Source organism: Hippichthys cyanospilos, chromosome 14 (genome assembly GCF_059441005.1).
Source record: "Hippichthys cyanospilos isolate Australia breed blue-spotted pipefish chromosome 14, RoL_Hcya_1.0, whole genome shotgun sequence".
Taxonomy (NCBI): domain Eukaryota; kingdom Metazoa; phylum Chordata; class Actinopteri; order Syngnathiformes; family Syngnathidae; genus Hippichthys; species Hippichthys cyanospilos.
In genome coordinates this window covers 2,668,477-2,694,563 of record NC_142382.1, presented here as the reverse complement: position 1 = coordinate 2,694,563, position 26,087 = coordinate 2,668,477, and the positions used below count along the sequence as shown (strand labels likewise).

Here is a 26,087-nt window from a genome sequence, read left to right as displayed (position 1 = left end):
CGTCACAGCTGACACACAAACACACATGCATGAATAAATACAAACACACACACGCAGTTAAACTGATTTTTTTTCAGACAAAGATTTCTGCACAAAGAAAACTATCATTTCCCTTAAAGACCAGATTGTGTCCACACTAACATAGAAAAACAAGAACATCCGAAACGGGGTCCACACACAGACTTTTTCAATAAGGTCTCATCTCGTTTGTGCGCCATCTGTTGGCCACATGTGGCGCGCCAAAAGTTGCATTTTCAACATGTTCAAAGTATTTTGAGTGCGTCGGGCAGACAGCGTGAGGGTCGTTCTGGGTTCCTGTGTGTGTTGTGATTTGGGGGGCCCACTGGCAGCTGGCTTTGACAGCTGCATCATGGGAAACATCTGACGAAATGTTACATCACCTCCTCTCCCAGTTGGATTGGTCGCTGGTGGGAAAAAGAATGGAGGGGCAAAGGATTGCCCAGAAAGATGGGAGTGTGGTCAGTGACAAGTTTGGTTTGAATTGATTGGTCGCCGACAAAGTTGTGGTTGAAGTTTTTATGATGCTGAATTGATTGGTCATCAATGAATAAGTAAAGTTGACTGGATGGGTCGCTAATGGACAGTTGTATTGATAGGTCACTGATGGAACTATGGGTGGCCAGTGGATGATAAAATTGATGGGTCGCCAATTGATGTGAGGGATTGCTTGCTACGGTGTGATGTGATGGTGAGTTGATGGGTTGCTTGATGAGTGAGAGTGATTGGTCGCTGCTGGAAAAAAATGGATAGGCAAAGGATTGGTTAGTGTGGTGAGTGACAAGTTTAGTTTGGTGGATTGATCGGTCGCCAACAGAGTTGTTAGAGGATGAGTAAATTGACTGGATGGGTCATAGTTTGATTGATAGGTCGCTGACGGAACTTTGGGCAACCAGAGGATGATAGAATTGATGGGTCACCAAACATTTTTGAGTGAATGGTCGCTAAAGGAACTGTTAAGGGCGAATGAATGACTCGCCGACAGAGTTAATTTGAATGGATGAGTCGCTGGTGAACATAGTTGATTGATAGGTCGCTGCTGGAACGATAGATGTCTAGTGGATGACAAGAACGATTGGTCGATGGGTGCCTGAGTGAATGGTTGCCAAAGGGACTATGTTAAGAAGGGTAAAGTCGAACGGATCCCGGACATAGTTGGATTGATGGGTCGCCGATGGACATATGGTTGCATGGACGGGTCGCCGATCGTCATACGAACAAGCGGATTGGTCCCCGATGGAAGTACGCTTGAATAGATGGTTGAGGCATGTCTTATCGATGGATGAATGTTTTGCTGGTTGAACGGATGGCTAACAGACGGGTCGCCGATCGACAAACAATCGGACGGGTCGCCGATCGACAAACAATCGGATGGGTCGCCGATCGACAAACAATCGGATGGGTCGCTGACGGATCCTCTTAAAGGGCCAGACGCCACTTACCGCGTATGGAAAGCCGGTTCTTTCGAGCCGTCGAGACGACCTTGCGGAACCGACGTCCGAAGTTGTGCGACGTCACCGTTAGCGCGCTAGCGCCGTTTTCTACGTCCACAAGCGGCCGATTATGCGCGGCTTCGCTGAACGGCGGGCATGTGGCTTACAGCTGCGTGTGTACGTGAAGGGCGGCTCACAAAGAGCGTCTTGTATTTTTTTTGGGCCCGCTGGGTCCGGTCCAGGGGGCGGCGGATGGGAACGCGCGTGCGTCGGTCAAGGAATTCCGCCGTGGGCGGGGCCAAGAGCACAAGGCTATCAGCGGGAGACTGCGTTTTGTGTGCGAGACCTTCTCCTCAATGAGGACTTTCATGGCGGCGGCGAGTAGACGGGACTGAAGGAGGTCTGTCTGCTCGGGCTACCTGTGACCTTCTCACCGCACCGACACACTCAAACACACCCTCGCCTTGTGTGTGTGTGTGTGTGTGCGCGTTGACTGGAAGTGAGACGAGGAAAGGGGGAATCATTTGGGGATGAAAGAAAGGAAAAGATGCAAGATGATGTGAGTAAGGTGGGGAGGATGTGACTAACGGCTGGACGGGGAGGCGGGTCGTTCCTGAAAATCCGGACCGATGGAGAAAGTGCCTCCTTGATGGGTCCGTTAAGTTAAGTGCTGAGTTTAGGGACTCGTATTTTATATATGTACTGAAATAAGTATTGATTTATTGCTCAAAACAAAAAAAGAATGCGGAAGCGGACCTTAAATATGCGACGAAACTGCATTTAGTTTTCAAATTCATTCATTTTTAAAAATAATGGTGTGGGACCGTCTGGAAATTTTCGGTAAATTTTTGTTGTAAAGGTTGTAAAAGTGACACGTATACCTCACAAAGTGTGAAAATGACTTTTTAAAAGCAACTTTGCTCATTTCGGGTGGTCATGCGTTTGTCAGTCAGCGTCAATAGTGATTGTCAATATTTGCTCATCTGAGTCAACGTTTCTTGTCCTTGGCAGGTCCTGCCGAGGTCCCCATGATGTCCCCCAACGGCTCCATCCCGCCCATCCACGTGCCGCCAGGATACATCTCGCAGGTTTGGCTTTAACCTCACCGCTTTTGCTCCTTTTTAAATCCTCGGGTGTCTATTGATATGTATTTTTCAACTGCAAATATATTTCTAAATCATTTGAAATTTGATGGGTTTTTTTTAATACACGTTTGAAATGTTTTCTGTAAATTCCCCAAATATTTTTTTTTATTTCAAATGCATTCATTAAATTTCTATCAAGATTTTGTAAGAATTTTTTTTTCAATCCGTTTCCCGAAAGTTTGATGTAAATTTGTGAGAGGTTTTTGATTAATTTTCTGAATAATTTGCGCAAACTTGCATCAAATTTTCAGTTTTCAGAATTCTTTTAACCTAAACTCTCTGGAATTTGCCTCTAAATATCTTTTATTTTTCTGTGTTGGGCTTCAGAGGGGATTGAAATCCACCGAATGAATGTTTATTAAGCTGTGATAGGAACAGTGCAGTTACCTTTTCAAATTAAGAGCCAATGGATTGGAACACGTTATATTTTATATATATAAATCAAACAGGGCACAGAAGTAGTTTGTTTGTTGTGGTTTCTTTCTATTTCCTCCAGACAAAGGCAATTGGTGGGTATTAGCCTAAAAAAAAGTTATGAAAAAAGCTTTTTGATTGATTTTCTGAATAATTTGTGCAAACTTGCATCAAATTTTCAGTTTTCAGAATTCTTTTAATCTAAACTCTCTGGAATTTGCCACTAAATATCTTTTATTTTTCTGTGTTGGGTTTAAAATCCACCGAATGAATGTTTATTAAGCTGTGATAGGAACAGTGCTGTTACCTTTTCAAATTAAGAGCAAATGGATTAGAACATGACATTTTATATATTATAAATCAAACAGGGCACAGAAGTAGTCTGTTTGTTGTGGTTTCTTTCTATTTCCTCCAGACAAAGGCAATTGGTGGGTATTAGCCTAAAAAAAAGTTATGAAAAAAGCTTGATAACTTTACTCTAAATGATTAAAGTCGAAGCTCAACACAGAATTTACAGCATCGTTTCTCACTCGATGTAAGCCAGAAAAAAACTGGTGGCCAAGCGCGGAGCCTTGAGGCGCCCCATTCCAAACAATTCCTCATTCCTAGCGTCGCACGCATTTTCACCACCCTCGCAAAAGCCGCATGCAAAGGATTTTTCAAATGATCCGACACCGGCCTTCGAATAGCATCCGCGGAAGAACGGCGGGCCGCGTTCTAATACGATAAGCGTCCGCCATTATACGATAAACACGAGCGAGGTTAGCCGCTGTTTGCTAAGCGACGAGGAATGTACAGAATGTCTGATTACCTACAAACAAATTCCATTTACATAAGCGGGAGGGTCACTCGAGTACAGCGTGTGGTCCGCATTTGGCCCACTGATAGCTTGTCATGTGTGTGTGTGTGGGTGTGTGTTTGTGTGTGTGTGTGGGTGGGCTAAGTGTGAGCGGGAAACACTGTCACTCTTACATAAACAGGCCTGATAGGCGACACACATACACACGCGGTGTTATTGATGGATGATTTTTTTTTGTGCAAAAGGGTTGTGGTGATCTGTGTGTGTATGTGTGTGTGTGTTTCATTTGTTTGTGTGTGTGTGTGTGTATTGGCGGTAAATATTGCTTGAGGTCAGGTCTGTATGTAGTCATGCTGGGACTTTGGCCTTTGTAAATATTTAGGCAGGGGAGGGGGCGGTGTGTGAGCCGGCTATTGGTTTTTGCTACATTGTGGGGACCAAATTCCCGTTTTTACTGTTTTTGGGGACTTCTTGAAGTTTTTGCTTGCTACGGGGTAGGGGACCAAATCCTCGGTCTTACTGTTTTGTGTCGACCTCTTGAAGTTTTGCTTGTTACAGGGTAGGGGACCAAATCCAGGGTTTTATCATTTAGAGTTTTCGCTACATGGTGGACACCTTTAGGACTTGAGGACCATTTTGGCGACCCCACAAGTTCAGACCTCTTTTTGAGGGTCAAGACTTGCTTTTAGAGCAGAAAAAGCTCAGCAGCATTGTTTCTCACTCGTCGATGCAAGCCAAAAAAAAAATCAGGGGGCCAAGCGTGGAGCCTTGAGGCGCACCAATCCAAACAATTTGGCATTCCTGGCATCGCACACATTTTCTCAACCATCAAAAAAAAGCCACATGCAAAAGACGTTGTCATATTCTCGGTCCCTTTTCCGAGTGTTTGTTTTGGGGTGTAAGCATGTGTGAACATATTGTTTTTGTTTTGTTGCGATGACACCCCCCCCGACCCCCTCTCCACAGGGGGTGTGTTTTTTTGCTCCCAGCCTGGAATGCAGGGCCTGTTGGAAGTGCCTCAATAGCTGCAATGTGCATGTGATTTCTAGCGGACAACAACCAGTCCAAAGTTTGCACACACTCGCAGCAGGAGCTTGACATTAAAAGGAAAAAAAAATGGCCGTTTATTGCACCGATTCTCGGATCGTTACGACATGTGGTAATAATCTTCCGGCGGCGAGTTAGCTTTGCGCAAACGAAGGGAAAACAGCGTTTAAAACAACGTTTCAAACGCACGTACATGCTGTGTTTATACGTTTTTTATTAGGAGCCCTGAAATTCATGACTCGGTATCTTTTTATACTTGTTTTTCATTTTTCAGAAATACAAAGCACAATATATTCATTTGCGACTATACAATCAAAACGGCCGATACGGGGAATGAGAATGGAATATATTGGGAAAAAAATGAATGATCACGTTTCCCGCCGCAGGTCCTGGAAGATACCACCGGGGTCCGACGGGTGGTGGTGACCCCCCAGTCTCCGGAGTGCTACCCCCCCTCCTACTCCCCCGCCCTGTCGCCCACGCACCACCTGCCCCCCTACCTGGCCCACCCCCACTTCATCCCCAACTCGCACTCCTTCTACCCGCCCGTCAGCCCCGGCGAGCTGACCCACCACCAGTACTACCAGCACCACCTCCCCCCCATGTACGGCGACCCAGGTAGCCACGGCGCCGTATCCCAAACGTGCTAGCCGGCTAGCTAGCGAGCGCCGCTAAGCCCTCGCGCTCCCCCCCCGCAGAAATCATCCCGGTGTACGGCATGTCCAACTTCATCCGAGAGGAGACGTACAGCAAGCCGCAGCCCAAGAAGATCAAGGAGCAGAGGCAGCTGGAGCGGCAGAACCGGCTCAACTCGCCGCCCTCCACGCTCTATAAGGGCAGCCTGGGCTCCGCCCACAACGGTTACAGGTGGATCCTTTTGAAATCCAGTCTCTCTCTCTCTCTCTCTCTCTCTCTCTCTCTCTCTCTCTATATATATATATATATGTATATATATATATATATATATATATATATATATATATATATATATATATATATATATATATATATATTAGGGCTGCACAATTACTCGAATTTGGCCACCACGATGAATTAAGCTGATCCTCGGCGATATTAACATTTAAAAAGCAGTCATCTTACATGTTAAATCAAGCACTTCCACCTACCACCAGGGGGCAATGTTACCCGCATGTCTGATAAAAGCTTCTGCTTTTCACACCTTAATGTATTATTTACCAGTGTGAAATGGCATTGAGTTTCTCACCTGATTCGAAATATATACAATGCTAGCTGTCGGTTGAGACCATTTTGAAAAACTGGAACAAATTCGTTTTTTGAAATACCGAAAATTAAATTGTGACTACCAACTGATTAAAATTAATATATTATTTACCAGTGTGAAATGGCTTTGAGTTTCTCACCTGATTCCAAATATTTACAATGCTAGCTGTCGATTAAGACCATTTTGAAAAATTGGAACAAATTCGTTTTTTGAAATACCGAAAATTAAATTGTGACTACCAACTGATTAAAATTAATATATTATTTACCAGTGTGAAATGGCATTGAGTTTCTCACCTGATTCCAAATATTTACAATGCTAGCTGTCGATTAAGACCATTTTGAAAAATTGGAACAAATTCGTTTTTTGAAATACCGAAAATTAAATTGTGACTACCAACTGATTAAAATTAATATATTATTTACCAGTGTGAAATGGCATTGAGTTTCTCACCTGATTCCAAATATTTACAATGCTAGCTGTCGATTAAGACCAGTTTGAAAAATTGGAACAAATTCGTTTTTTGAAATACCGAAAATTAAATTGTGACTGCCAACTGATTAAAATTTGCTGATAAGTAAATAATGTGCTTGGTTCTTAGTAGGCTGAGGCTTTCAGGCTTTTTTAATTGGTTTGCATTCAGCAATTAAGTTGATTATTTACTTTATTTTAGTTTATGATTGATATTTGTCAGCATGTTTATGTACTGCTTGTTTATAAAAAGGGCAATAAATAATGATTTTTATGATGTGCTTATACTGATTATTATTTTGTACATAATCGTGCTGCCCTAATATATATATATATATATATATATATATATATATATATGTTGTATATATATATATATGTTGTATATTTATGTTGTATATATTGCCAATATTTTTACACGGTATTTAATTTTGTAATAGCAGCAAGTCCCACGCACCATCGCTGGGGTCGGTGGGGTCAGGCGGCGGAGTCGGGAGTCCGGGCGGCAAAAAACCCGAGCGGCGACTTCGCAGCAGTCCGCGCAACGGTGAACCCGAGGCGCACACGCAAGGTAGGACAAAAAGTGGGATTCTCTGTCTTTAACTCATTCAATCCCAAAGACGTATTTCTACGTCCAGACATTCAATCCCAGGTACTACAATGTCGATTTTTTTTAGGAGCAAAAAAAATATGTCTTTGAATGTGTTTTTTGAGGAATTCTTTTGAATTTTGGCCGTTTGTCGAGAAGTCATTTGAGTCAGCTATGCCGTACGGAATGACCCCGGTGACCCCGCTTTGTCTGCATAGCTGAGGCCATCTCGGTAAAGCGATACTTCACCGCTGGCCACAATGCACGCCTTGTTGGGGGGGGGGGCTTCTGCATACCTGTGGAGTCTTGCCGGATGAAGGAAACTTTGTGTCATGGAGAAAGAAGTTGGGGCTGTACACAAAAGATTTTCACTTCTTACTAATAATAGAAGCTAGTATTGTTCCCATACAGTTTTACGGGCCCTCGATACAGATGCTGATACAATCGGCCGATACTATACTGATACCACCCAGTTTTTTTTGTTTTTTTTTAGACTTGGTATATCACATCTTTTTGTACCCAAGTGAGTTGACTGATTTTGAGGATCTGATGATACCAAAATCGATACGAAGGCTGATACTATCGACCGATACTACACTGATACCACCCTGTTTTTTTTTGTTTTTTTAGACTTGGCATATCACATGTTTTTGCCCCCAAATGAGTTGACTGATTTTGAGGATCTGATGATACCAAAATCGATACGAAGGCTGATACTATCGACCGATACTGCACTGATACCACCCTGTTTTAATTTTTTTTAGTCTTTGTATATCACGTTTTTGCACCCAAGTGAGTTGACTGATTTTGAGGATCTGATGATACCAAAATCGATACGAAGGCTGATACTATCGACCGATACTACACTGATACCACCCTGTTTTTTTGGGGTTTTTTTTTAGACTTGGCATATCACATGTTTTTGCCCCCAAATGAGTTGACTGATTTTGAGTATCTGATGGTACCAAGTCCCAAATCGATACCGGAGCAATTTATTCAGGACAGGACAACAATTTTTCTCCAATTTGTCTCTTTTAATGTTTGTGTTATTATTATTGTTATTATTTTTTTTTTATGTATGGCTACTGAAGCAGCGGTTTAAATCAAGTAGCCTAAAACATTTAAACCAGGTGTGTGCAAAGTACGGCTCGTGGGCCACTTATGGCCCTCCATACACATTTTCGCGGCCCTTGGTATACACTAAAAATATATTTTGACAAATAACTATATCAACAATATGTAGAGTCTTGTGTGATTTATTCTTAATGAATAAGTACATTGTATTTATTCTAAAATAATAAATTCAAGGGAAAAATATTTTAAAAAAATGATCATGGCCCTTATGCAAGCAAAAGTCGTGTATTAAAAAACAAGATTCAAATGGATGAGTCTGACCCGCTATTGAACAGGAGGAAAAAAGAAAAAAAAAAAATTGACCGGGCCTTTAAATGCTGCCTTTCATTCAAACTTGCACGCCGGCGTGCAGACACTTTGTGGATCCAGATGTGTTTTACTGCATGGGAAGACACACACGCGCACACACGCGCGCGCACGCACGCACGTGCGAGCGAGGGAGGGGGCGGGCCGACCCAGGGAAATCTCGACTTTTCAGTCCGGGACGCGCTCACGTCAACGACGCCGTGTCTTAGTGCGTCCTCCGCTCGGCCCCTTTGGGTCTCAGGGCCATCGTGGGGCTTGGGGGCGTACATGTGGATATATGTGTATATGTACATATGTGTGCATATACATATACACAACGGTATATACACACACATGTATACATATATGCACATATGTATTTATATATGCATATATTTGTGTCATGTATATGTGCATATGTATATATACAGTGTATATATATACTGTGTATATATATACTGTGTGTGTGTGTATATATATATATATATATATATATATATATATATATATATATATATACACACACACACACACGCTACACACATATATACATCCACATGTACTTGTACACATATACAGTATGTGTGTGTGTATGTGTGTGTGTATATATATATATATATATATATATATATATATATATATATATATATATATATATATATGCATATATTGATATGCATATATTTGTGTCATGTATATGTGTATATGCGTATGTATATATACAGTGTACATATATATATATATATATATATATATATATATATATATATATATATATATATAATGTGTGTGTGTGTGTGTATACACACACGCTACACACATATATACGTATATACATGCACATATATGTACTTGTACACATATACAGTATGTGTGTGCGTATATATATATGTATATATATATATATACAAATCGTTCACCCCAATTTTCTACTTGGCGTCAAATGACCCTGCTGCACTGCGGAAAAAGACGGGGGAAAAAAAAAAGTTAATCTTTATTTCTGTGATGTCATCTTCATTAGCGGCGCTCACCTTTTGACCCAAATCATGACTCGCGCTTTCACCCCCCCCCCCCCCCCTTCCTTGTTTGGATGTGCATCGCCATGGCGATAATCTCATCCCAGACCGAGCTCTCCGTGCTTCCCACCGATTCCAAATAGGGCGATGCGGAGGAGGGAGAAATGACACGGGCGAGATGAGAAATATGAAGGAAAATGATGACATCATGCGTGAGGTCATACGAGGGCGCCTGTTGCTGCCAATCGCAGTGCAACGGGTTCACGTTTGCTCCGGCCGGGCCCTGAGCATAAAGACAACCTTTTCGTTCTTAATTTCATAACAATTTACAATAAAACGATCAAATGTTCTGAGAGCGAATTGTCACCGCTACTCTATGACTCGGTATCATAATATTAGTCATCTTTTGGCAGAGGAAAAAGAATACTTGCCCATGACAATTTTCTGTCTGCATGTGCTGCTCCACCCTTTGTATTCAAGCATCCGTTGCCATGCTTTTCTGTGGCGTCTTTCAGAGGCTGCACTTTATTTGACAAAAATTTCAGACTGTAGAGCAATACGTCAACTGCCACAACCTAAAAAATGTAAAAGCACACATCGGTCACTGGGGGGCAGTATAATACGTATTAATAAAACAGAGTCACCACTATACTGAGACACAGTGTAATAATTAGTGTTTGTTTTTTTTGCAGAGGATAAAGAATATACGCATGAGACTTTTGTTCTATTTTCCATCTACATGTGCTGCTCCACCTTTTGTGTTCGAACACCTTCAGCTTTGAAGGGGTCATCACGCCGACTGTCTCCTATTCGTTAGCATTCTTCAGACTCGGGATAATAATAGTCTTTTTGCAGAGAAATTTGACTGTGAATATAACTGTGTTCTGTCAATTTGTGCTGCTTCACCATTTGTGTTCAAATATCTACCATTTTTAAAGCGTAATAATGCTCACTGCTATCCATTTGCCCGTCTATGGCATTTTTTATTGTGTTGACATCAAGCTAGCGGGATTATTCGCAATTAATAACGTATTTTAGTTATTTTAATTATTACAATTACAAAAACGCTACGGTTTATGCATTGGTCGAGACGAGCTTCTTGCACCTGCTCTTACATAACTCGGCGCAGGCTGAGCGGGGTCGGATGGGGTCAGGGTTCCGGGGAAACCCGACTCCCGCGCTCCCGCCGCATACGGGCAATTTTTCTTGAGGAGACACGCTCATTTTAGTTTGACATGTCATACACTGCTGCAGGTTTAGTTTTTATTTGTTTACTTATTTTTGTTCGCTAGGGTCATGTGATTTGTCCCAACCAATTGGAAAACAAAGAACATATTTAGACGCAGTGAGCAAAAAGTAGCTTTGACTTGTTTTTTTTTTATGAGTAGTTAAATAAAAATAATCACAAAAGTGTTTGTGGCAAATAAAAAAAACAATAATATGAAAAGAAATTGTAATTTAGTTAAAAATAGAAACGAGAAGAATAGAAAATTGCCATTTAAATCAAGTTATTTTTGGACATCAGAATGATTTGTGGTATCGCTTTTTGGTATCGGTGACGACTTGCGCTGAGTTCTGTTAAAGATGATCACATATCTTTAATATACGTTAATAAAAATGTGCCTGTAACATAAACAAATTGCTTATATGAGCAATAATGTGATTGAAAATGTTATCTTGAAATGACTAAATGAATTGAAAAGGACTTTAGTATCTTAAGTACTCAAATAATCAGTTACGTTAGTACCGTCAGTAATAATTTACTTCAGTACTTAATTACTTAAAAAAAAGTTTTGTGGCACTTAACTACCCAAAGTAACTGAATATTTTAGTATTTAAATACATGAAATATTTTTTTAGTATCAACTCATTCAATCCCAAAGATGTTTTTTTACGTATTTTGCAAGAGTAATAGTTATTTAGTTTGTTAGCCCGCTAGTTTTCGGTGCTAGGGGAAAACGGCATGCAATGAATGAGTGAATCGGAATAATTGTTCTGCAAAAAGTCTGAACTTCCCATTGTTGGCATGTTGAACTTCTCCAGGCGGCAAATTTTTCATTGTCCCCAGAGCGTCACCGCGGCAACCAGCGTTACGGGCGTGCGCGCGTTTGTGCGCGCTTGTTTGTGTGCGTCGGCCAGCTGTTGACCACATGAAGTGCTCAGCGCGCAGACAATTTAGCTTTTTTATTTTATTTTTTTCAGCTGAGTGTCTTTGTTTATCGATTAGAGACCTCCAAAGATGGCGGTCCCGTTGCACTTTTTTCCACCGGGGGCGTGTGCGCTACATTTTTCACATTTTTCTCCCCCCCCCCCTCCCCCTCCTCCGGGCCTTAAAGGTCTTTTTCTGTCCCGGCGCAGACAGAATGCGAGCCGGAGCCGCAGGCCGTCATTCTGCAGGAATGCAACCTCCTCCTCTTCTTCCTCACTTATTTTTTTTTTGTTTGTTTTTTCACACAGTGTGTAATGCAACAACAACAAAAAAGTGCGTTGCGATGGCAGCAGACAGGATGTCATTGGCATCAGTTATTCCGATGAAGATGTCCTTTGTTTTGTTTACTTATTTCCGGCCAAGTGTATTTGCGGGACTCAGGAAGCGGGAAGTTGCTCTCGTGTCGTCTGCTGCATGAGATATGAAGGAATCAGTCAATAACGTTCTAAAAATTGTCAAATTAATATATCTTGCGTGTGCGCGCGGTTTTGTGTGTGTATTTGCATCTGTATCGATTTGTTTGTATGTCTCTTTCTATCGAGCTATCTAACTATCAAGCTAGCTGTCTATTGAGCGAGCTAGTTAGCTGTAGCTACCAGAATGCTTGACAGAATGCCGTCTCTCTGCGGGAATGCAACCGCTGTCAAGTTAGCGAGCTAGCTATAGCTATCAATTGAGCTATCTGTTAAAAAGTTGCGCTAAAATGTGAAATTTTCTTAGAGGTTTAACCTAGGTACTTTTTGAGCTAGCTTGGTAGCTAATTAGATATCTATTGAGCAAGTTAGCTGTCTCTCACGCTAGCTAGCTGTCAAGCTAAGTCGATATGTGTGTGTATTTGCATCTGAATCAATTTGTCTGACTGTGTCTCGCTATCTATCAAGCTAGCTTTCTATTGAGCGAGCTAGCTAGCTATAGCTATCCCTTGAGCTAGCTATCCATTGCGCGAGCTAGCTAGCTAGACATCAAGCTAGCTCAATAGCCGCAGGCCATCATTCTGCGGGAATGGAACCGCTATCAAGCTAGCTAGCTAGCTATAGCTATCATTCAAGATATCGATTAAAAAATAAATAACTTTAAAATCTAGTTTTGCCAATTATTTATTGAGCTGTTTAGCTAGCTATTGAGTGAGTTAATTAGCTATCAAGCTAGCTTTTAGCTCTTATTTTTGTGATTTTAGGGATTCTTAAGGATCAGAGACATATCTTTGAAACATTTGGTTATAATTTGGAAATTATTATGATATGTTTTTTTTATTTGCATAGTAAACTGCTGAAAAAAATTAAAAATCATATTTTACATATTTTTTTAATTATGTGACAGTAAAAATCAACTTTTCATACCAAGAGCAAATGATGTGCAGCATATTGTGACGACTTTGTTATCGTCACTCCGTCGCAAAACATTTTATGCCTTTAAATTTAATACGAATCCACAATATAATTTGTGACACAATTTTCGGGCAGATGATTCAGAGATAAACTAAATGATTATACTTTTCTTTCCATCCATATATCATTTTTATCCATATAGCGTTGGAAAAAGATTGAGAACCACTGCTGTAGTACATACACACACACACACACACACACACACACACACACTTTGTGTGCATTCTCCATCTCCTGTGCTTTGATGGCACGTCGCTCTTTTCCGTCTCGTCTGGCCCGCACTTCCCCGAGGTCTTTTTTTTTCTTTTTTTTTTTTTAATCCCACTTCAACAGCTTCCCAAAACCTTCATCTTTTTCCCATTTTCCTACTGCCAACGTCTGTCCCCGCTTATCGTCTTACACTCAGACAGGATGTGAGGTCAGACGCACAAGAGGAAGTGTGGGCAGCACATAAACACGTTTGTGTGCGTGCGTGTGTTTCTGCGGTCCTCCATATTAAAGACTTTAGCAGCTGGCCTCAAGCGCCACAATTCAAAGCTTTTAGCATGTTTGTGTTTTGCTTTTAACCACTATATATATATATATATATATATATATATATATATATATATATATATATATATATATATAATCAGACTGACAAATTCCCACATGTTTTTTTCTCACCCATTTAATATTATCTGTTTTTTTTGTTTTTTTTTAATTTTTTGGTCTGTAATACCCCAAGATGCCACTAGAGGCACTAGATAATCGGAAAGAAGTAAATGGCGCAGAGGAAGTATGCTGGAGGTGGAGCTTTGCCCCGTTTGTATTTTTTGTTATGTTTGTGTTTCATAAGCATGATGTCGTAAAATGAGTTTGTTGGTCTGTGGGGTGCGTTGTTTCTGGCCCCCGCCGATTAATCGGTGGTCCAATATTAGCTTTTCAAAAAATAGGCAAAACTTTTTTTTTTCTTTTTCGTTTTTTTTTTTTTTTTTGCATTTTTTTTTTTTTTTTTTTTTTTGCATTTTTACTACTTGAAAATGATACTCAAATATTCCCTGCCCTCTTAAAATTGGCAAAAAAAAAAAATCCGATATTTGCCAATTTTTTCCTCTATTGAAATGTCAAACTTTGCTTGCTATAAGCTGACCAGCGTGTGTGTGTGTGTGTGTGTGTGTGTGTGTGTGTGTGTGTGTGTGTTTGCGCACCGGTTCAGCAGGTACAGTAGCGCCGCTGTAAGGTCTTGGAACTTTTACACACACCCACACATGGAGGGAGGTCAATTGGAGGTTGCGCTTCCATGACATCACGGTTGCCATGACTCATATACGTGTCGCCCCGGGCTCCTCCGCAAATAAACACACACGCGCGCATTGTGATTTACGGGCGACTAAACGCTGATGGGAGAATCTTGGCGGGAAAAAAAATCAACTGTGGAAAGTGACAGTGGGGGGGAGGGGGGTTGGGGGGGGGGGTTCAGGGGTCCCACACCAGTTATAAACAAGTTATAAACAAGTTATAAGCTGCATGGCTTCCAAATGAGCGCTCATGCTAATGTTAGCTTACTTTTAGCAGGGAGTTTTGTTATTTTTTTTTTGGGAGGGGGGGGGCAAAGCTAAATAGTATTGGACAGACTCACCACCCCATTGATAGGTCATTCTTCACAGTGGATAAAGAATATATGTCTGCGAGTGTTGTCGACATGTGTTGCTGCACCCTTTGTGTTCAGATGTCTATTGTGCAAAAACAGACAAAACAAATCTTTTAACAACTCATTTGTTTGATGAAATCATTTCAGGCGTCCCACACTAGTCTCTTCAGTGAATGCCTCATGCACAAGTTATAAACCGCATGGCTTCCAAATGAGCGCTCATGCTAATGTTAGCTTACTTTTAGCAGGTAGTTTTGTTGTTTTTTTTATTTTTTTGGGGGGGGGACAAAGCTAAATCGTATTGGACAGACTCACCACCCCATTGATAGATCATTCTTCACAGAGGATAAAGAATATATGTCTGTGAGTGTTGTCGACATGTGTTGCCGCACCCTTTGTGTTCAGATGTCTATTGACACAAACTAAAACAGTGAAATACAGACAAAAAAAAATCTTTTTAACAACTCATTTGTTTGATGAAATAATTTTACTCTTCAAATTGATTATAGACAAAATATTAACTTTTTACCGCTGGGAAAAAAAGTTAAGTCAGTGGACTGTTTCTTTCAAATCAACATTTACATCTTGTTGAAAAAAAAAAAAAGGGCCCAAACATGTGGTCCTTATTCATAATTTTTTGTTCTTTCCTTTTCCAGATCATGATTCCGAGACCAAACGTGTTCAAGACATGCTGTCTACAATCGACAAACCGCAGGTGGGTGCGCTCACCTTTCCCCTCTTCCTTCGTACATCAATCAGCCTCTGGCCTTTCGCTTTCATGGCCGCCACATGATGTTTTTTCCATGTTTCCACCCTGTCTCGTTGGCTAACATGAAAATCAGATGCTAATGGCCTAGAAAAAAAACACTACAAAAGTTGTCTCCCCCAACCAACATAGAAGAATGCAGTAGTACTCAAAGTGGCCACAAGAGGGCAGCATCCAACAATTATTTAATACACTACCGCAGGGAAAAAAAACACGCAACCTTTTTAACGTCTAAAAGCGAATGTAGCGCTATATATATATATATATATATATATATATATATATATATATATATTGTGTTTTTTTTAATGTTAACAATTTAAAAAAAAGGAATCTGTAGGTTTGTCTTTGAAAAAAAGCTGTCAATTTCAACAACTAATCAAGATTCATTTTAATAATCGAGAGCCATTGTTTAACTTCAAATGAGCGTCACCCTCAAATTCCAGCCTCAGTAATTATTTCTCTACACTAAAAAAATATATTTACTTTATTAAAATGTGGCAACAGATTACAAGTGTTATTATTCATTTAATTTCACTGTATTGACAAACATGACATCAAAGGGGCTTAATAATGATTAATTTAGTATGAGAAGCTTTAAGGCAATTAATAACATTTTAAATGTGTAATTAAAGTCAATTATCTATTTCGATGTACACATTTAGAATGTTTATATTTTTCATACCAACACAGCTTCGTTTTCTATTCAAATCTACTCATGTTAAATGGATAAATATTAAGAACAGGAATGGTAACAGCCTTATTGTACATGATTCCTTCCATTCATTGTGTGGTTCCTTGTAGCCACCGGGGGCAGTATTTTCCATTTTTACTCCCAACAAGCTGCAGCAATAATCGTGCGTTTCTGTAGAGGATAAAGAATATATGCGTGCTTTGCTACTATTGTACTCAGGTATTAAATGAATGATTTTGATTAGGGAGGTTCGACATCGATATCAATTATCGATACTTGGTTATTACTTTGCAGGTGTCCAATCTGCAAGCCCGAGCTGTGCGCTTGTCTTGGGCGCCCCCCGCAGGCCTGGCCAGCCGGCACAGCAACGGCATGCCCGTGTCCTGCTCCTATGAGCTGTCCCTGTCCGACAAAGGGCGGGACGGCAAATTTCGCCTCATCTACAGGTAGGTTTCAATATCATTTGGATTTGGTTGAATATTTATTTATTTATTTATTTTCAATCAGAGAATATATCTTATTTTATTTTATTTTTTATTCATGATTTTTTTTGGGGGGGAGGGTGGTTGTGAAAAGCTTATTATGACTGAGTTTTTTTCTCATTTAAAAAGAATAGAACATATTTTTTTTCAGTAAGTTCATTAATCATTTAATTTAAATGTAATTTTTCAGCAGGGAAGATTTGAATACATTTTGTAATTTAATTTTGATTTTTTTTTAAACATTTTTAACAAGAATTAAACCAATTTTTAAAGTAAATTAAATCTATCATTTAATTTAAATTTAATGGAACGCTAAGAAAAATTTGTATTTAACATTTTAACGTTTTTTTTTTTTAAATGAGCATCTGACATGCCAATATATCATAACAATGTATTTTGAAAACTGACGATTTTCACTGAATTTTGTTCTCATATTTATTTTCATTTTAGAATTTTCATTTTAGAAAAATGCTTTACTATACATGTTTATTTATGTTTTTTTTTTTTTTTTTTTCTTAAGTGGTGAAGAACTGGAGTATCATCTCAAAGATTTAAGGCCAGCGACAGATTACCACGTACGGTACGTACCCTCTTAATTTTTCAATTTTTTTATTTTTATTTTTTTTAGTGTATTTCTTACTGTGTTGTTTTGTGACCTTTGTGACCTTTCCCGGCAGGGTGTGCGCCACGTACAACTGCGTGCGCGGCTCCTGCTCGGAGGCGTGCGGTTTCACCACGCACTGCAGCGTCAGCGTTCCCGACGTCCCGCTGGCCCCCAAACTTTCCCATCGCACCAAAAGCACCCTCACTTTACAGTGGAAGGTGAGCCGGCCGTTTTGTCCGTTTTGACGATATTGGATTTTTTTTGGGGGGGAGGGGCTAGAAAATACCATTTCTCAAACGGTTTAGGAGTTTATTTGAATTTTTTTGCAGGGTTACATTGATTTAAGGCGGTCACCGTTGAATATTCTGTGGATTAATTTGTCGATTTAATCTGTCGATTAATTTTTCTTTTTTTTTTTCAGCTTTCGATTTAATCGGAAAATAGCGATTTTATTGTACGATTACTAAAAGTGACAAATGGCGTCCTATTTTCTTTTCATTCAGCCTCCAGGCGACAACGGATCCAAAATCACAAACTACCTACTGGAGTGGGATGAGGTGGGCGATTTTATTTTTATATTTATTCATTTGGGGAAATAACGCCGTTTTATTGGTCGGTCAGGGAAAGAAGAACAGCGTTTTCCGGGAATGTTACTTTGGGAGCCAGCGACACTGTAAGCTGACGCGTCTGTTCCCCGCCTGCGCGTACACCTTCAGGGTGGCGGCGCACAACGACATGGGCACCAGGTAACCGTGGCGACGGAAAAAACGGATGCGGGTAATCCCGAAACGTATTTAAAGACTTTTTTTTTTTTAACCCCGTGCAGCGGCTTCAGCCCCGAGGCGGTGTTTTACACCATGGGCACGCTGCCCGCGCTTCCTCTGGCGCCGCGTCTGGTGAGGGCGGGCGTGTCCTGGGTGACGCTGGAGTGGGGGCGACCCGAGGGCAGCCCCGGCGAGGAGCAGCTCAAATACACCCTGGAGATCCAGGAGGACAACAGCGTGAGTGGCCCGCCGTCGTCGAGAACTCCCCAGGAGGAGGGGGGGGGTGCTAACTTTTGCAAAACGAACTCCGCCAGGGAGCCGACTTCCACCCGAAGTACACTGGAGAAAACTTGACCTGTACTGTACAAGGCCTGAAGAGGAGCACGCAGTATAAATTCAGGGTGAGTTCCCATGGCCAAATTTCACACGGAACCCAGCAAAACATCACCAGCCCAACACCATATACCGAAATATGAAATCAACCTAAAACCTTTCTTCACGATGACATGTTCTTTTAACCCCTGAGTCCAAATACGACATTTTGATGAATATTCCCTCTGTGAAATAGGAATTCACTCATTCAATCCCAAAGGCATATTTTTACGTTTTACATCCAAATATTCAATATTGTTCTTTTTTTTTCACATTTTTCTCAATTTTTTTTTTACATTATTCAAGTACCCTATTTTCCGCACTATAAGGCGCACGCTCCAATAATGACATATTTTCAATTTTTTCCCATATATAAGGCGCACCGGATTATAAGGCGCACCCGCAATTAATGACATATTTTAAAACGTTTTCAATCACAATATAGTCATACTCAAAGTAAAACAATAACTCAATATGTCAATATGACCAATCTTGTTCAACTGTAAACACACAAAAGAAACACAAAAGAATCTCAACATTGATCCATATATAAGGCGCACCCGATTAAAAGGCGCATCATCAGCTTTTTCTAAAAATGAAGGCTTTTAGGCGCGCCTTATAGTGCGAAAAATCCGGAACATCAAGTTTCAATTTCTCTAGGGTTAGTCATTGATTAGTTCGGTACTAAAAATATAGTAAAAATAATCGATGACTAATCAAAAAAAATTGATTAGCGCTCAAGTACATGAGACAAATGATTTTTTTCATAATTTATCGCATAAAGAGATTGATTACTTTAGTGTCGACCTAAAGTGAGTAACTAAAGTAGTTTGAGGTATAAGTATTCTATTTGTGTTCTGTTTGTAAAATTGCCACCATATTACCCCCTCACATGATTTTTTTCACGTTTTCTTCCCCCGTCCTCGTCCTCGTCCTCAGCTAATCGCGTCAAACACGGAGGGCAGGAGCAGTCCCAGCGAAGTGCTGGTATGCACCACCAATCCCGACAAGCCGGGCCCGCCGTCCACGCCGCGGGTGCTGGCGGCCACGCCCTACGCCCTGACCGTCACATGGGGTGAGTGAGGCCTTCTTTCTTGCAAAAAAAAAAAATATGCTCAATTTGTGTGTATATGTGTGTGTGTATATTTAAGATTTAATTATTTTTTTATGTAATTTATTTTTGTTATTTTTTTGTATACATACAAAATTTAATATTTATTTTTCTATTTTATATATATTTAAAAAATGCCATTTATTTTTCTATTTATGCATATATATTTTCAACTACAGTTATATATGTAATTTATTTTTCAATTAAATTTAAAATTTTTTTTACCTACACAATTTAATGTAATGTATTTTTCAATGTATTTTTATGTATATTTATAATATATGTAGTTTCTCAACTACATAATTATATGTAATTTATTTTTCAATTAAATTTACTCATAGATTTTTTTACATACACAGTTTAATGTAATGTGTTTTTCAATGTATTTTTATATATATTTATAATATATGTAATTTTTCAATTTAATTCTAATATATGTATACATAACTATATATGAACATAATTGTTTTTTTAATTTTGTTTATACATATATATGTTATTTTATATTCAGGTTATACATACATACATACATATTCAGGTTATACATACATATGAAATATAAAATATATATTAAAATTTTTTATATATATATATATATATATATATATATATATATATATATATATATATATATATATTTTTTTTTAATATTTACTCATCAACTCATCCCATAAATGTGTCTGTCTCCTGGGAGCTTTTGCTGAAAGATCCATGTTGTGTCCAGCGTCTGACTTCATCTTAATCCCAGCAAATGCTAATGACGCCGGTGTCAATTCAAACGAGAAGAAATGTCTCGTCGTCCAAAGCGAGAGCGGGACGGCCGTCGGCTAAATGAAATGGTTTGTCTTGCTGTTGTCCAGATCCCCCGCAGGACAACGGCGGCTCCGAAACGCTCACCTATTTGTTGGAGATTAGCGAAGGATGCTCGGAAGGTACGAATGGTCTTTTTTTTTTTTTTTTTTTTTTTTTTAATTACATGCTAATGGCTGCAAATGAAAGAAGAAGGCTTGAATCCATCCTTGTGTTTGTCACACACCGATAATCAAGGTGTGCTTTAAATAAGTCATTCGCTCCCAATGACGGCTATAGACGTCAAAGATCCTTTTTTAACGTGCAATGACCTCAAGTAAACTAAATCAAGACTAGGATTATTTTCTCATTCTATCAGGTACAAATGAATTAAAACTAGGGCTTTTTAGTGTTTCTCTTTTGTCAGGCATTTGGACAAACGTAATTTTGTTGGCATGTTTTTAACTGTTTATTGTTTTGTTTTGTTGTTTAATCCAAGACAATTCACATCTTTATTTTTATGCTACTTTTACAGAAAGTCTTAAAAAGTTCAATTAAAACCAAAAGTAATGTGTGAAGGGTAAATATCCTATGATTTTGTATAGGAAATCGAGTTTTTCAACATTTCTGAAAAACTGAAATGTTAATATTTCACCCACATTTGTTTTAAATTCAGAAGTTGCCAAATGCTAACCCAATTTTGAATTGATCTCTTATCGCTCATTAACGTTTAAAAAAAGATTATCTTAGCGATTACTCAAAGATGATTTTTACTATTATCCACTAAGTTTGAACATGAATTGAAAAGTGAATACAAGTCATCATTATTATATTTTATACCTAAAAATTTCAAACAGTAACAAACTTTGCTAATCGGTTAGCATCGGCAAAGTTTGTTGCGTTAGCAAGCTAGCACACCCCTTGTCAGAAAAGTCTGTTTTTATTTTTAAGTCAACTCACCCGACTTGGTCAACTTTTCCTCCAAGCCCTAATGCAAAGTCATAAAAACGAAGATTATTCTTGCAGATAAATCAATCTATCTCTATTTTTCAACTATACGTCGCTAAAAAAAAAAAAAAGGGCATAAATACCATAAAATAATGAACGTTTTAAAGGCCACATGACTGAAAGAATACCACACATTTTTACAAATCTATTTTTAATTTTGGTATCGCACTTCTTTTCAAGGATAAAGCCAAAACGTTGGCTGTGAAGGCATCAGCTCTGAACCCGTACTTTAATTTTTCGAAGGCGCAAAACCATCATCTATAAAAGCCCGACGGGATCGTGGCTGTTCTTTTGTCATAAAGCGTCCCCGCCAACATCATCTGTAAAGAGCGACCGAATGGCGCGTGTCCTTTTGTCATAAAGCCAAATTCGCCAGGCCTTGCGGAGCCGCGGAGTAGACCTGTCTGGCGTCAGCAAAAATCGCGCGTCCGGACTTCAAAATGTCGTGGGAGAAAGACATCCTTCATAAAAAAGATTGCGCAACTCTGAGCGGGTTCGATGCGGGGATCAAGAATTCCTGGAATTGGTCCTGGCTGGAAAAGCAGGTGGACGGAGGTCCGCTTTCGGAGTTTATTTTCAAACACAAAGAAGCGGGGAAAGCGCTTTGCGGGCTTTGCGACGGGATCGTCATCAACTACGGCGCCAAAGGTTGGCTTTCGCTCAAGCAGCACTGCGAGGGAAGAAAGCACATCGAGAGGAAAAAACTGAGAAAACAAAACGGCGATGCGCCCGGTGAGTTTTCGCCCAACGTCCTCGATTATACCGGACGCAGATTCTTCGGTCGTTTTCGCGGGAATTGACCATAAATTTGTTAGGATTTTCATAGCATCGGGTGCGATGACTGTCAAATAAAATCTCGATTTTTCTTATTGTAGACGATTAGGACCGATTTAACTCATTGAATGCCAGGGAAGTATTTTTCGTGTTTTTTGAAAACGGGAATTGTTCGGTTCTTACGCGAGTCGTTTTCGCGGGAATTGACCATAAATTTGCTCGGATTTTTGGAAAACTGAAATTGTTCGGTTCTAACGCGAGTTGTTTTCGCGGGAATTTTCATAGCATCGGGTGCAATGACGGTAAATAAAATCTCGATTTTCTTATTATAGACCATTAGGACCATTTTCACTCAATGAATGCCGGGGACGTATTTTTCATGTTTTTTGAGTCCGGACATTAAAAGTATTAAATCGGTACCTAAGTACATTAAGGACATGAATTACTTAAGTATTAAATTGATACTCAAGTATCTGAATGTCAAGACTCTTGTAAACGTAAAAATACGTCCCTGGCATTCAATGAAATTACTTAAGTATTAAAATGATACTCAAGCATCTGAAAGTCAAGACTATTGGAAAAAAAACACGTAAAAATACGTCCATGGCATTCAATGAGTCATTGGAGGAATAAATCCATCAAACATTGATTGATAGTAAATTTACTTTAACAATGATGGGGAAAAATTTCAGACCTAAATGTAAACCTAACTTTCATAGTATTGCATCATTTTGTCGTAGTATTGCATCATTTTCTTAAAGGGATAGTCCACTTATTTAAAAAGTTAAATCGCCGTCTATAATTACTTTGATCATTGTTTTTACAATGAATAGCTTTAAAAAAATGTCGACTAAAAATGTCATGTGCTCAAGGCTTTGTTAATGACCAATCGAGGCTCACCTATTGATCATGTGACGTTCGCAAGCTGATTTGTCATTTTGGTCCACTAGCACTAGGTCCAATGGAAAAAATGGATTACTGTAATTGTATTCTAGTACTTGAGTTATCAAAAAGTTTTTTTTTACTTCTGAAAACCGCAGTTTCAACATTTCCGTTTCGCCATTTAGCTCATTTTCAGGTGACAAAATAATTGAATTTGATTTTTTTCCCCTATATTAACCTCGAACAAAACTTCTCATTTGTTTGCAATAGCAAATAATGTGTGTGTTTTTGTGTGTGTGTGTGCAGCCAGCAAATGGGAGGTGGCATACAGCGGGCCGGCGACAGAGTGTGTGTGCGAGCACCTGGCGCCGGGCAGTGTGTACCGCCTGCGCGTCTGCAGCATCACCACCGGGGGGCACAGTCAGGTACCCCATTATTACTATTCTAATTATTATTGATTGGCAATAATCATTACAATACGCCGGACGTGACCTATATGCTAGCTATATATATATATATATATATATATATATATATATATATATATGTATTAGTGTCTAGTGTATATATAATTTTCTTGTAAAAAATCATTACAATACACTGGATGTTAGCTATATATGTATATATATATATATATATATATATATATATGTATATATATGTATATATATATATATATATATATATATATATATATATATATATATATATATATATATATATATATATATATTATTGTCTAGTGTGTATATAATTTTCTTGTCAAAAATCATTACAATACACTGGATGTTAGCTATATATATATATATATATATATATATATATATATATATATATATATATATATATTAGTGTCTAGTGTGTATATAATTTTCTTGTCAAAAATCATTACAATACATTGGATGTTACTATTGGATGCATTGGATGATGCTAGCTATATGCTAGTTATATATATATATATATATATATATATATATATATATATATATATATATATATATATATATATATATATATATATACGTGTGTAGTGTATATCTAAATTGCTTGTTTCTCCTCAAGTGCACCGTTGGCGTTCCGGTGCGCACGTTAAGCGTTCCGCCTGGGCCGTGTCAACCGCCGAGGATTGTGGGTAAAGCCAAGCACAAGGAGGTGCAATTAGAATGGGGTGAGTGTACACACACACACACACACACACACACGCACGCACACGTCCAGAGTGTTTAGACGGTTGATTATTTGTCATTTATTAGCATGAGTGGACTTAATTAGCCTCTGGCTGCCCCATGCGTTTTCCCCGCCCGTCCTAATGGAGCCTCGCTCAAAGCGCGCTTGACGCCTAATGGGGGCTTCATTTAAAAAATCAAGCCGTGTCCGGCTCGCTCGGGTCAGGGGGCCCCCGGTAGATGTTGGCAGGCGCCTTTTTCCCAGAATGCAACGCCGGCGAAGGTCTCCGTTTAGCCGGTTTTAATGTAGCACCCGGTTAGAGCAGATTGGCGCAATTAAGCGTCCGCGGGTGAAGGTGACCTCCGGTGCACTCGTGTTTTCAACCGCTCGGCGCGGGAAGTTGCCTAGTAGCGGGCTCGTTTAAAATCGAAAACACGTCCTTCTCAAAACACAAACTGTACACTTGTGTCCACGGTCGTGGACATTAGTTTTTGGTCTGTAACTTTTGACTTAATCCAGCTACCGAGGTACGCGCTAATGTGTTCAGCGGAGGACGCCGTGGCCTTTCCGATGATGTCGCGTTTGCTTGGCTGGGATGCACTTCAATTTGCTGTCTCGCTGAGACCAAACGGACACAAAAGTGGACACAAAAGTGGACACGGAGGAATCGGCCGGGACTCGGGAGGATCTGTAGAAACAAATGAAATAGTTGCCATTGATTTCAACAAGTTTGGGAGTTTGAGACAAGACCAAGACTGAATATATCCTCCTGAGACAGCCTATTTGTGTCCTCTGTAGTGGACATTAGTTTTTGGTCTTTAGCTTTTGACTTATTCCAGCTACCGTAGTACGCACTAGTGTGTTCAGTGGAGGACACCGTTGTCTTTCCAATGATGTGTCATTTGTTTGGCCGGGATGCAATTCACTCTGCTGGTCTTGCTGAGACCAAATGGACACAATAGTGGACACAAATGACAAGGCTGGATCTTGGGGTGATATGTAGATACAGATATCAAAAAGGTAACAAAAATTTGGCATTTCAAGACAAAGACTGAAGATTTTGTACGGAGACTCAGCCTATTCATTTGTGTCCTCTGTCGTGGACATTTTTTGGGACTCTGCCTTTTGACCCGTTCGTGTGGTCTTTACGGTGGTTTTTTTTTTTTTGATGTAATTTCAGAGTCTCCAGCCGCCAACGGCACGAGCGAGGCCAACATGTTCAGCCTGGAGATGAGCGAGGGAGACGAGCAGCCGGCCCAAGTGTTCCACGGGCCCGAACTGCAGTGCACCGTGGGCAGTCTGCTGCCCGGCGCCACCTACAGTTTCCGGTTGAGGGCTGCCAATGAGGCTGGGGTGAGAACATTACTTTTTACATACATTCATTTTTTACTTTTTTTTTTTTGATGAGTGAGTCACTCATTCAATGCCAGGGACGTATTTTCACGTTTTTTATGAGTCTGGACATTAAATCACAGATGAGTATTAAAAGTAGATTAAGGACATTAATTTTCAGTTATTTAAGTATTGAATTGATACTTAAGTATCTGGAGTTAAATTCCTTTTAAAAAAACGTGAAAATACATCCCTGGCATTGAATGAGTTAACTCATTCAACCCCAAAGACGTATATTGACGAACTGATCAACTCATTCAACCCCAACAGTTGCTAAAAATAGTACAAAATTAATTTGAGCACTTCAGGTAATTAAGTCATTCAACCCCAAAGATGTATTTTTTTTATTTATTTATTTATTTTTATTTTTTTGGGGGGGGGGCAAAAATGGTTGATCCTAAATTAAGTAATTGAGTATTTAAGTAATCAATTATTTTAGGTACTTAGGTACTACAATT

At 39.5% G+C, this 26,087-nt stretch overlaps 1 protein-coding gene across 3 annotated transcripts in view; it reads left to right on the top strand.

Annotated features, from left to right (window-relative positions):
- fndc3ba (fibronectin type III domain containing 3Ba) overlaps positions 1 to 26,087 on the top strand; it is an 81,094-nt gene that overhangs the window by 43,339 nt on the left and 11,668 nt on the right. For 2 of the 3 annotated variants that reach the window (XM_088432485.1, XM_088432487.1), the window contains 17 exons: positions 2,463 to 2,539; positions 5,243 to 5,474; positions 5,555 to 5,723; positions 7,011 to 7,141; positions 15,481 to 15,539; positions 16,579 to 16,730; positions 17,287 to 17,346; positions 17,444 to 17,588; positions 17,874 to 17,927; positions 17,992 to 18,116; positions 18,197 to 18,371; positions 18,449 to 18,535; positions 19,446 to 19,581; positions 20,478 to 20,549; positions 23,377 to 23,495; positions 24,133 to 24,238; positions 25,418 to 25,590. In XM_088432485.1, coding sequence (XP_088288611.1) covers positions 2,463 to 2,539; positions 5,243 to 5,474; positions 5,555 to 5,723; positions 7,011 to 7,141; positions 15,481 to 15,539; positions 16,579 to 16,730; positions 17,287 to 17,346; positions 17,444 to 17,588; positions 17,874 to 17,927; positions 17,992 to 18,116; positions 18,197 to 18,371; positions 18,449 to 18,535; positions 19,446 to 19,581; positions 20,478 to 20,549; positions 23,377 to 23,495; positions 24,133 to 24,238; positions 25,418 to 25,590 — 2,072 coding nt within the window. The remainder of the gene's footprint in view (positions 1 to 2,462; positions 2,540 to 5,242; positions 5,475 to 5,554; positions 5,724 to 7,010; positions 7,142 to 15,480; positions 15,540 to 16,578; positions 16,731 to 17,286; positions 17,347 to 17,443; positions 17,589 to 17,873; positions 17,928 to 17,991; positions 18,117 to 18,196; positions 18,372 to 18,448; positions 18,536 to 19,445; positions 19,582 to 20,477; positions 20,550 to 23,376; positions 23,496 to 24,132; positions 24,239 to 25,417; positions 25,591 to 26,087) is intronic. The other variant, XM_088432486.1, reaches the window with a different exon arrangement.